General features: G+C 55.8%; 1 protein-coding gene across 1 annotated transcript; it reads left to right on the top strand.

The window, feature by feature from the left end:
* The first annotated feature begins 1,226 nt into the window (after positions 1-1,226).
* On the top strand, positions 1,227-8,233 carry NODAL (nodal growth differentiation factor). The gene is made up of 3 exons (XM_081790537.1): positions 1,227-1,494; positions 5,583-6,280; positions 7,709-8,233. Exons 1-3 carry the CDS (start codon positions 1,299-1,301, stop codon positions 7,859-7,861), a joined length of 1,047 nt encoding a protein of 348 aa, XP_081646663.1. The 5' UTR covers positions 1,227-1,298; the 3' UTR covers positions 7,862-8,233.
* Positions 8,234-10,456: the final 2,223 nt, after the last annotated feature.

Raw genomic sequence — 10,456 nt, forward strand, 5'->3', positions numbered from 1 at the left:
TTGGAGCTCCCAGCTGAACCTGCTGGGCCTCCTCCCACTGTCTGTACCTGCTCCGGGCCGAGCCTGTGGTTCTTTGGAGCTGGAGCGTCCTGTGAAAGGCCTGGATGTGGGCCCAGCACAGAGCATTTCAGTAAATGTCGCCCAGGCTAAGAAAGGACGTGGGGAGGAGGAGCCCTCCTGTGCTGAGGGAAACAGCTGGGGCCTGACAAGGGGCAGGGATTTATATTTCTTTACAGGTAGTTCCAGCTCTGATGTGACGGCACCCGGAAGGGAGGCCGCATGAGGATCACTCCCAAGCAGCTGAGGAAAGCAGGGCCCAGAGAAAGGGAAATGAGAGGCCCTGAGCTGAAACCCAGGTCCCCCGGGGGGCAACTGCCAGGCCACACAGGGACTGCAGGCCATGGACAACACAGGACACACCTTTCTCCTGAAATCACTGGGATGACGCCCACCACACGTGCTCCACTCTCAGGGGCTGGGATCACCCTGTTAGCTATGCCCCGGGCTCCGGCTTCTGCTGAAACACTTCCCCTTTCTGATGGAGAAGTCTGTCCTTCATCCTGGTCACTTGTGCCCTTTGCCTTCTAGAGAACACTTCCATCCCTGTCTGAGGCAGGTCCCCAGGGGCCTTCCTCCGGAGCTCACCTTCTTGGTTCCAGCAACTCCCAGTACCGTCGCCCCTGGTTTCCCAGAGCCATCCAGACAGGCCTTGCCAGTTAAGGCCAGGAGTGCTCCAGGAGGCCATCTGGGTGAAGGCCCGGAAGGCTGGCACCTGGCCAGGCTGGGGGAGGGGGGTGGGGAGCATCGCAGGTCAGCCTGGGGCCTCACCTGGCCTGAGAGCCTCCAGGATGCACTGTCATTCCCTACCTGCTGCTGTTGAGCCAGACATCCATTTGGAGCTTGGAGAAACAGGAAAGGGCAGGGATCCGAGGTTAAGGCAGAGCAAGGAAGCCACAATTGTGACCTGCCAGTTTGAGGGTGAGGAGTTTACCAGGGCCTCAGAAACATGGCCTGGAGTATCTAAAGTAGCAGAGTGCCAGGGTCCTCAAACGCGGCAAACTAGAGGGTCGCGGGACCTAAGGGCTCCTCTAGCTCAGCGGGTCTCCTCCCTCCCAGGCTCAGGTCTGGCCCTCCCGCAGCAGGTGGTCCCTCTGGGGGCCACCCCCCTGGATGGGGTGGGGGGGGGGGAGGTACAGGATCCCAAGGCTTCCCCCAGGGAAGGAGGGAGAGGGCGGGGCGGCAGCGAAGGCCCAGGATAAAAGGGGGCGGAGGCGCCGTCCGGGCCCAGCCAGCCCACCATGCAAGCCCCCCGTCTGCCCTGGTTCTTCCTGCACGCCTGGTGGGCCCTGCTCCAGGCGGGCGCCGCGACCGTGGCCCCGTCGCCCCTCCGTACGCGGGGGCAGCCCTCGTCGCCGTCCCCTCTAGCGTACATGCTGAGCCTCTACCGCGACCCGCTGCCCCGGGCGGACATCATCCGCAGCCTGCAGGCGCAAGGTAGGCCGCGCAGCCCCGCCGAGCCCCGGGGGCGCCTTGGGACTCCGGAAGGGCGCTGGGAAATGCTGCGGGAGGGTGGCTCCGGGCTGGGGACCCCGCCGCTGAGGGCGCTCTGCGCTGGGAGGGAGGAGCATCGGGGGTCCAGGTCTGGGGTGGCACCGGCGTCGGCACTGGCTCGGCGCGCAGGGTCGGCGGGTGGAGGGGATTCTGGCATCGGGAAGGGCCCCGGGGCGGAGACCCCTGCGTTCTGGGCCTTGGTTTAGGGTGGGTAGAGCGCAGCGCTGGAGGGTGGGAGCCCGATTGCGCCAGTCGACGATGCGGTCTTGTTCAACTACGTAACCTCCGGGCGCCTCGGTTTGCGCTTCCGTGAAATGGGGACAGCAGTCCCTCCCTTATAAAAGTGTGGCGAGCGCCAGGTGACAAAGCACATAAAACGCTTAGCACAAAACCAGGCATGGTAATAAGTGGTCGTTATTATTGCTACATACGTTCTGTCGAATTTCTTTTCGCGCGTCAGGGTGAATGGATGCCGGAGGCTGACCGCGAACTTCGAAACCCAGCACCGAGCGCGTAACAAACATCCGGGATTATAGTTCAGAGATACGGCACTAGAGGCGGAGTGCCCCGAAGTCGGGAACTGAGGCAGGCTTGGGGACTCGAGTCCAGGCTGGGAAGGTGCCAGTGTCCCGAGTAGTACCGGGTTCGGGGCCTAGATTTGGTTTGGGGAAACGCTCAGCGACCGTGGTGACGCGGGTGTTTCACCCTCGGAGTCGGGGCAGGGCGTTCTGGGCATCGGGCGCGACGGACAGGTGGGTGCTGAGTGGAGGGACTCTTTCCGCGGGGGTCCCCTTGCCCCATGCAATCCACATCCTGACTCCTGGGGTCGGGGGCAGACCCCTGCCGCCCTGCGCCGGCCTGTGCCTCCCTCTGCCGGCTGGGGCCAGACGGCCCTCCCCCACGCTGGGGCGCAATCCACATCCGATCATCTGACCTAATTGGCCACCCGCCAGGCCTTTGGTCGGGTGCGGGGGTGGGGGCTCTTAGCTCCCTGGCCTGCCACGTCTGGGGTCAGACAGCCGATGACCCCTCTTGAAGGGTCATCTGGGGATCAGCCAGATTTAGGGACACCTGAGGGGCTAACCCGAGGGGCTTGAAAATTACTGGAGGGCTCTGCTCAGTCCCTCTACTGGAAAGCTGGTGTGGGGAGGAGGCTGGGCAAAGGGGCAGAGAGTGCCCTTCTTCAGTTCACTCTCTCCTTCTGGAGAGTTCCGGAAGGTTCGTGGTGGTTTGAGAGTCTGGGAGACTGGAAAACTGGGTTCAGTTCCCTCAAACCCTGCTTCCCAATTCCTGGTGTATCCCTTGCAGAACCAGTTTCCCCTTTTGTAAAACCGGGGGCTGGCTTTCCTTCTGCCTCATTTGTGTGTGAATGAGGCAAAATATACATGACAAAACCTACCATTTTACTGTTTTTAAAATGTACAGTGACTTTAAGCACGTTCACAGTGTTGTGAACTGGTTTCAGTTTTTGAAAGCAGCCAGAGGAGCCTGCCTGGAGGGACACGGGTGGAGAAGGGATGGTCTAACTGCTCCTTTCCCTCTTGGGTTTATCTGTCATGCCGCACCTGTAAAGCGGGAAACGGGGTGTTGGAGTCTAACCAAATTGCGTTTGCATCTTCGTCTGTGGCTGTGGACCTTCAGTTTTCTCTCATCTGCGAAACCGTGATAATGGTGGGGAGGATTCAAAGAGACAATGCTTGGCCCGGGAAGCAATGAGTGGCAATTAACTGCTAGTTTGTAATAATGTAGAGTGGACACTTAGCGTCATACCCACACCCTCCTTTCCTACGGAGCCCGGAATCCTAACTCAGCCTCAGCATCCTGTTTGAGGGTGAGGGAACCCCCAGGGCATGGGCCCAACCACTTTCTTCTTTAGAATTGGACGCGGGTCAAGAATATCCCTGGGGCCTGTGTGGCCGATTCTGTTGAGTTGCGTGGATAGGTTTCAGGGTGTCCACGAACCCTTTCCTGATACCTGATACCAACAAGTCACATTTGCTGTAGAAGTGGGAGATGCTTTCTTTCCTGGGGAGAGCATTCTTGGCTTGTAGCAAGCATCGGTGACCCCCAAAAGATTAGGCACCCCTATCCTAACAAGAACCGGAGACCGATCTAAGAGAACCTATCAGCACTGTGTCCCAAGGACCCCTTGGCTGGGGGTGGGGTCATGGAGTCAGAGACTCCGCCCCACTGGGAAGGAGCGCTCCATACACATTGTCCATCCTGGTAATGGCTGACTTTGCTCTTCTGTCCGGGTCTTTCACTACCTATCTGGACACCTTCGTTTCTAACCTTGGACGTCCGCAATAATAAGGAAGTGGTTGATGACAGCTGACACCTATTGCACGTTGGTTGTGCTGGGCCAAACCCTTTCTGCACATTATCTCAGCGAATCCTAACACTTCTGTGAGGTGATACTGTCACTGGCTCCCTTTTGCAAAGCAGGAAACTGAGGCCCAGAGAAGGAAACTAGCCTGCCCAGTGTTAAACAGCAAGTGGCAGGATTTGAACCATCACAGGAGGCACGAGAGCCCCTGCTCTTGATCACTGAGCTGGAATGTCTTCCTCTAAAAGGCCGTTTGTGGATACTTGAGATGAAAAGTCTTTAACTCCTGGTGCAGGTGGCCAGGAGTTGTTACACGTCCCACGGAATCCCCAGGTGGCTAGGGGGTGCTGCAGTGGGCAATGAGTAATGCAGGCCTCCTCCCCACACCTCCAGGGAGAGTTGCTAGCCAGGGGCGGGTTATTGCCCCCTACAGGTGCTAATGAGGAGGGAAGTGGAAATTAAGTGAAGAGCCTCTGGGGATGGGCTCGGAGAAGCTGCCAGGAGGCTGAAGCTGGAAACTGCTTCCTTATAATAACGCAGGCTGGATTCCTCAGGGAAATTCACTTACATCATGTCACCAAAGATGCTCTAGGAGGCAATAAAAAAAGGAAACTGTCGTGCGGTCTGCCCAGAGTGGACCCAAATCGGAGATCGTCACTACCCTTGAGATCTGTTCGCAAAAGGGTTAGTGTTTTTATTCTAAGGAATGAATAATCCCTGACTTTTATTTAGCAACAGACGGTCAACCCTCTTTATTTCCATGAAAGCTTGTGATGAGGCCGAGATGGGCAGGGCATGACCATTCCCATTGCAAAGGAGAGGAAACTGGGCTCGAAACAAGTTCAAGGTCACTTTTAGCCTGCGCACATACATGCTATTCCCAGATATTGGGCCAAATTAGTCCGGGACTAAGATGAACGGAACACGCTTCCCCATTCTGTTTCATCCATTTTGGGTTTTGTCATCTTGGGGAGGGGGCTGGGACCAGGCTGGGGGCTGTGTGTGTGCAGGCTGTGTCTGCCCCAGGTGTGTGAATGACCTGACAGGGGGCGGTGATGATCACCTTGCAGGTAGATGGGAAAGCCCACTGGTTGGAAAACTGCCAGGTCAGTGCAAAGTCATGCTTAGAATGCCTACAGAACCCTATGTGTGAGGCTGTCAAAAACCCCGGCAGTTTCTGCCTCCATCTTTAGGAATAGGTGGAGGAGAGGGTGGCCGGCCTTGGGCTTCTGTTGCCTGGGCCTCCCAAGAAGGTTCGGGGCCTTTCCACGTGCCCGTGAATCAGGCCACCGTTTCCAATGAGAAAACGGAGTCTGGGGAGCTCAGGGTCACAGGGTGAGGGGAAGCCCAGGGTTTAGGTCAGAAAGCTCAGGGTTTGGCCAAAGAGCAGGGAGAACGCATCGTCTACCAGCTGTTCTCTGGCTGCGGGGTGTCTTAGCGGGAACAGCAGAACCGGAATTTGGAGTGTGGGCTTTGCGGTTGGGCAAATCTGGGTCAATTCTTGGCCCCGCCACCTCGTGCAGGTAATTTAACCTCTCTGAGCCTCGATTTGAATGGGACTAAAATGGACTCCACAGTCCCAACTCGTAGGGTTGGGGTGAGGATTGAGAGGGTCCCTGTCAGGTGAAGGCTGCAACATGAGCTCTGGGGAGCATACAGGGGGCCCCCACTCACCCTGCTTCCTTCCTGGTTTCTCCCCACCCAGATGTGCACGCCGATGGGCAGAACTGGACCTTTGCTTTTGACTTCTCCTTCCTGAGCCAAGCGGAGGATCTGGTGTGGGCCGAGCTCCGGCTGCAGCTGGCCGGCCCTGTGGACCTTCCCCCTGGCGTGCTGCCCTCCATCGAGATTTTGCACCAGCTAAAGCCGGTTGCGGAGCAGGACCCAGCCGACTGCCGGGAGCGTCTTCGGATGGACTCGTTCACTGTTCCTCTGTCCCAGATGACCTTTTCCTCAGGCAGCATGGTCCTGGAGGTGACCAGGCCTCTCTCCAAGTGGCTGAAGCACCCTGGGGAGCTGGCGGAGCAGGCGTCCAGTTTGGCCAGAGAGTGTCCGCAGGGGCCTCCCGTGCCGCCGGTCGCCAGTGCGCTCCTCGTGCTCTACTCCAACCTCTTCCCGGAGCAGAGGCGGCTGGGTGGCTCCACCTTGCTGTGGGAGGCGGAGAGCTCCTGGCGGGCCCGAGAGGGACAGCTCTCCCAGGAGAGGGGCCGGAGGCACCGCCGGCACCACTTGCCGGACAGAAGCCAGCTGTGTCGGAAGGTCAAGTTCCAGGTGGACTTCAACCTCATCGGATGGGGCTCCTGGATCATCTACCCCAAGCAGTACAACGCCTACCGTTGTGAGGGCGAGTGTCCTAACCCTGTGGGGGAGGAGTTCCATCCCACCAACCACGCATACATCCAGGTGCGGAGCCCTGCCAAGGGAGGGGAGGCGGCGGGCTCTGTGGGAGAAGTGGCCATACTGCCGGATCGGGGGACAGGACTCGAGCTCTGCCATCCCATTGCTGTCCATTCATTCACTTATCCAAGCACCAACAGCGTGCCAGCTGCTGTGCTGGGATATAGGGATGGCCTGTGGCACCAGCCTCAGAGGGGCCTACGAGGAGTCATGCCCCACCGGGTAACCTCGAACACCTCCCTCCCTTAGGACTTCTTCCTTGTCTTTTCGTAAAATTAGGGGTGGCGGGGTATAGACTAGAAGGTCTCAGCTTCCCCTTGGCCCTGATTTCTAGGAAAGGGAGTTCAGAATCTGGATTTTGGGAATACACCTGGATTTGATTCCTACAGATTAGCTGTGTGATATTGACCAAATTGCTTGGTCTCTTTGAGCCTCAGTTTTACCACCTGTGAAATGGGGACGGCAATGCCGTGTTTCACAGGAATGTCGTAGGGTTCAAGGAGACGATACGTATACCCATGTACATCTGTGGGCAGATAACCAGCACGTGTGATGTTTATTATCATTACTAGAAGTCTGTGATTCGCTGATGAAACGGGGGCCACATTTATGGGGCCATGGTTGGCATAATACTGTTTCCACCACTGTACTTTTGCTGCCTGAAAGAGGAGGGTTTTTTTGCAGTAGAGAAGGCCCGAGCCTACCCCCAGGTGCCACACTCATCAGCCTAAGGTCTAGAAGGTGGTGGAGGAAAGCAAAGGGAGAATGAGAGGCAGAAAACAGAGAAGCGGGCCTAACATCGTGACCCTAATATTCGGATTCAGAGCCTCTGGGGAGTATGTGAGCTGAGCTCATGCAAGGGAAGCACCGGTGGGGCCAGAGCTCTGTGGGACCTTCCCTGGGCGGAGGCCTGAGCCTCTCCCGGGACTTCTCGCCACTAACCTACCTGCTGCATGATTAAGGGGGCCTGCAGAGACCCAGACAGTCCCAACTGGCAACTCGCGGGTAACACTCGGATCTGAAAAGACTTCGCTGGACCACAGGGACAGGGCCCAGTTCCAGAGTGCCAAGGGATTGTTACCTTTTCTCCTATTGACTCCATTCGCCCTTCTCTGGGCAACAAAACAAATCCCACAAGAATTTCCACATGACTCGCTTTTGCTTCATGTTTCTGGAATTAAACCAGGAGTTTCTTGGAATTGGTATGCACGCTAGGCTAGAACAATAGAAGGACATGTAAGTTTGCTGCTGCTTTACCCAGAGACGGCTTTTAGAATCTTCTGTTTAGCTCCTTTTTTTTTTTTTAAACAGCCTGTAAAGTTAGACTTTGCATGTCAGACTTTATGATGTGTTAGCAGGCTGATTCCTTTATGAAAACCATTTTCTTCTGTTTTTGTACCCAGAAACTGACTTTAACTTATTTCCCCCCGCCAGAGCCTGCTGAAACGATACCAGCCCCACCGAGTCCCTTCTACGTGCTGTGCCCCAGTGAAGACCAAGCCATTGAGCATGCTGTACGTGGACAATGGCAGGGTCCTTCTAGACCATCACAAAGACATGATTGTGGAAGAATGTGGGTGCCTCTGAGGAGATCCTGGTGGGAGCTGGATTTGCCTGTACCCTGGGAAGGTTCTAGAAGGTTCGGGAAGGTCCTAGAAGACACGATAGCCGTCTAACCCAATGAGGAGAGTGGGGGGAAGTTTGCTCTGCCTGCCAGATGTGAGGAGGAAGGCGCCCACTCTGTAAAGGAAGGTTCCTGCCGTCAGGAGAGAGGGCAAGCCTGTGGAAGCAGCCTTGTTGGGTTTTCTCTTTACTGAAGAGACAGTGGTGAATAAAAGCACTAGCGAAAGGGTTCTTTGACTTTTTAACCTGTGAACCCCCAGAAATTATATGCAAACGTTGGGGCATACGTGCATTCATTTTTGAGGTGGGACAGATTATAACTTTGATGTATTCTCAAAAGTGGTCTTTGACCACCCCTGCCAAGATTGAGTTCACTGTGTTAAATTAAAAACAGTTGGCTCAAGGGGCGCCTGGGTGGCTCAAGTTGGTTTGGCTAAGCGCCCTACTCTTGATCTCAGCTCAGGTCTTAAATCTCAGGGTTGTGAGTTCAAGCCCGGCTTTGGGCTCCACGCTGGGCGTGAAGCCTACTTCAAAAATTAAAAAAATAAATTAATTAAAAGACAATAATAAAGAGTTGGCGCTTATTGCCTCCGGCTGGTTGAGGGGAGCCCCCGCATCTTTCAGGCTGGCCAGTGGCAATCTGTCGGCCTTGTCCAGAGGCTCCCTGGAGTGGGTCTCTGCTAATGAGTTGCACAAACAATAAAGCCATTGTGAAATCCTCCTAGGCCAGCTGGTGCCTTTGAAGGGAGAGGCAGGAACTCTGAACTGGCCACACTGGACTATAGTGGCGGAGCCCTCAGTCATCCCCGTCAGCCTGCTCGGGCAGACACAATCTGAGTCTATTAAAGTTGGTGACAATTCACTTTGGTCTCTCATTGTGTGCTGTTAATGAGGCCCTGGAGCTTCCCATCCGGCAGGGGTGAAGTAGCCGAAGACTCGGGTGAACTTGGCTTATGGTCACACAGCTCAGCCACTGAGAAGCTGTGTGACCTCAGGCGAGTAATTCCTTGCCCAACCTCTTCCTGTGAAATCAAAGCGGATGGATCCTAATGCACTCCTGTAAAACGTCTGTTAGTGGGTGCAGAAGTGCCACAGACCTGAGGTCCTGGACTGTCCTCTGGGCCTCATCCCCATCCCCCTCTACAACGTGTGAGGCCTGCTCTACCCCCTTTATCCAACCTTTATCAGCCCAGGGTTCTAAGTCTGGCTTAATTTCAGGCTCCGCCTAGCAGCACAGCAGAAAGAACCCAAGCTTTCTCATAGGAAGCTCTCCCACAAAAACAACAGAGCGTGTCTTTGCCTCTTGGATAAAAAGACCCCAAAGGCAGCGATTCTGCTTTTCTTTTAGTTGACTCATTAAGCATTGCCAAAACGGACTATTTTTGTTTGCTTGGCAGGGATCGGGGCGGGGGGGGGGGGGGGGGGGGGGTGGCGTTTTACTGGGGATGGGAGTTTACAGTAGTTCTGCTGCTCTTTCCCAAGAAGCCCGTCCCCGTGCTCCAGAATGATCCCCACCGCGTGGGAATCCCTCCTGACTTAAGACGTGACTCAGCCACAGCCTTGGGAGTCAAGGTAGTAATCCTGGCCTAAGCATCGGCTGGCTAAGCTGAAGCCAGGCCTGGGCTTGAGAAACCTCGAAGCCCTGTTTCAGCAACAAAGCTGATTGAGCTGTGCATTCCTTGGAGTGGAAATAGACCAGCCCTCACCACAATTCCGAATCACAGTAGGATTCTGCATTGGATTCTACTCGGAAAGCATTAGAGGTGGGGAGGCCTCGCGAGGCCAGCTTTCATCCCACTGCTTTCCTAAGCGAGAGACCGTGGCGGCCTAGAGGCCTGACCACAGCTACAAGTGGCTGCGTCAAGAACTCAGCTCTGGTCTCCGGAGCCGCCCCAGGGACACTGTCCTGAATCGCGAGGTTTTTGCTCCCCTACCTTTAGGTCAAGGCCTGGACTTTGGAACCAAATGTTTGGACCCAATTTCGCTACCAGACTGAAGTTCTTGGGAGGGAAAAATCCCATCCTAAGGCTTTAGAGCATCTTCCTCACTAGATAGGTCCCCAACATTTCTTCTACGGCTAGGGCCCGGAGAGCAAAAGTTCAAGCTATTTGTGGCCACAGCTTGTGGGAGTGTTTAGTTAGCAGCTTTACGGACTCCGAACAAACCTCACGGGCAAGGCGCGTAGATGGAGGCAGAGGAGTGGACTACATTTTGCTGACCCCTGCTGGGAGCTCAGCACTGGGCCTGTCTGCAGCAGGTCACCCTGCTGCCTGGCCAGAGGCACTTGGAGTCAAGCCTAGAAACACTGCTTCATGCTCTGGGCCCTGCAGTAAGGCTTTGAACCGGAGGAAATACCGTCTCTAAGAACGGAGCCCTAACCTGGGGGCCAGGAAGGGGCTTTACGGAACAGGGATTTGAACTTGCTCTCCAGCCAAAGGCCTATCGTACTTGGAGTAGTGCTAAGCCAGTAGCTGAGTGGGGAAAATGGGATGCCTGGCTCTCCTTGGCTGGGGAAGCGGGTGGACCCGGTGGCACGTGGGAGTGGAGAAAAGGAAGGAC

The sequence above is a fragment of the Panthera onca genome, chromosome D2 (assembly GCF_046562875.1).
Source record: "Panthera onca isolate mPanOnc1 chromosome D2, mPanOnc1 haplotype 2, whole genome shotgun sequence".
NCBI classification, from domain to species: Eukaryota; Metazoa; Chordata; class Mammalia; order Carnivora; family Felidae; genus Panthera; species Panthera onca.

What these genes read in the sequence shown, in the direction of transcription:
- NODAL (XM_081790537.1), top strand. Translation starts at nt 1,299, where the DNA reads ATGCAAGCCCCCCGTCTGCCCTGGTTCTTCCTGCACGCCTGGTGGGCC. An exon ending in CCGCAGCCTGCAGGCGCAAG is followed by an intron (nt 1,495 to 5,582) that starts GTAGGCCGCGCA and finishes CTCCCCACCCAG; the next exon opens with ATGTGCACGCCGATGGGCAG. An exon ending in CCAACCACGCATACATCCAG is followed by an intron (nt 6,281 to 7,708) that starts GTGCGGAGCCCT and finishes TCCCCCCGCCAG; the next exon opens with AGCCTGCTGAAACGATACCA.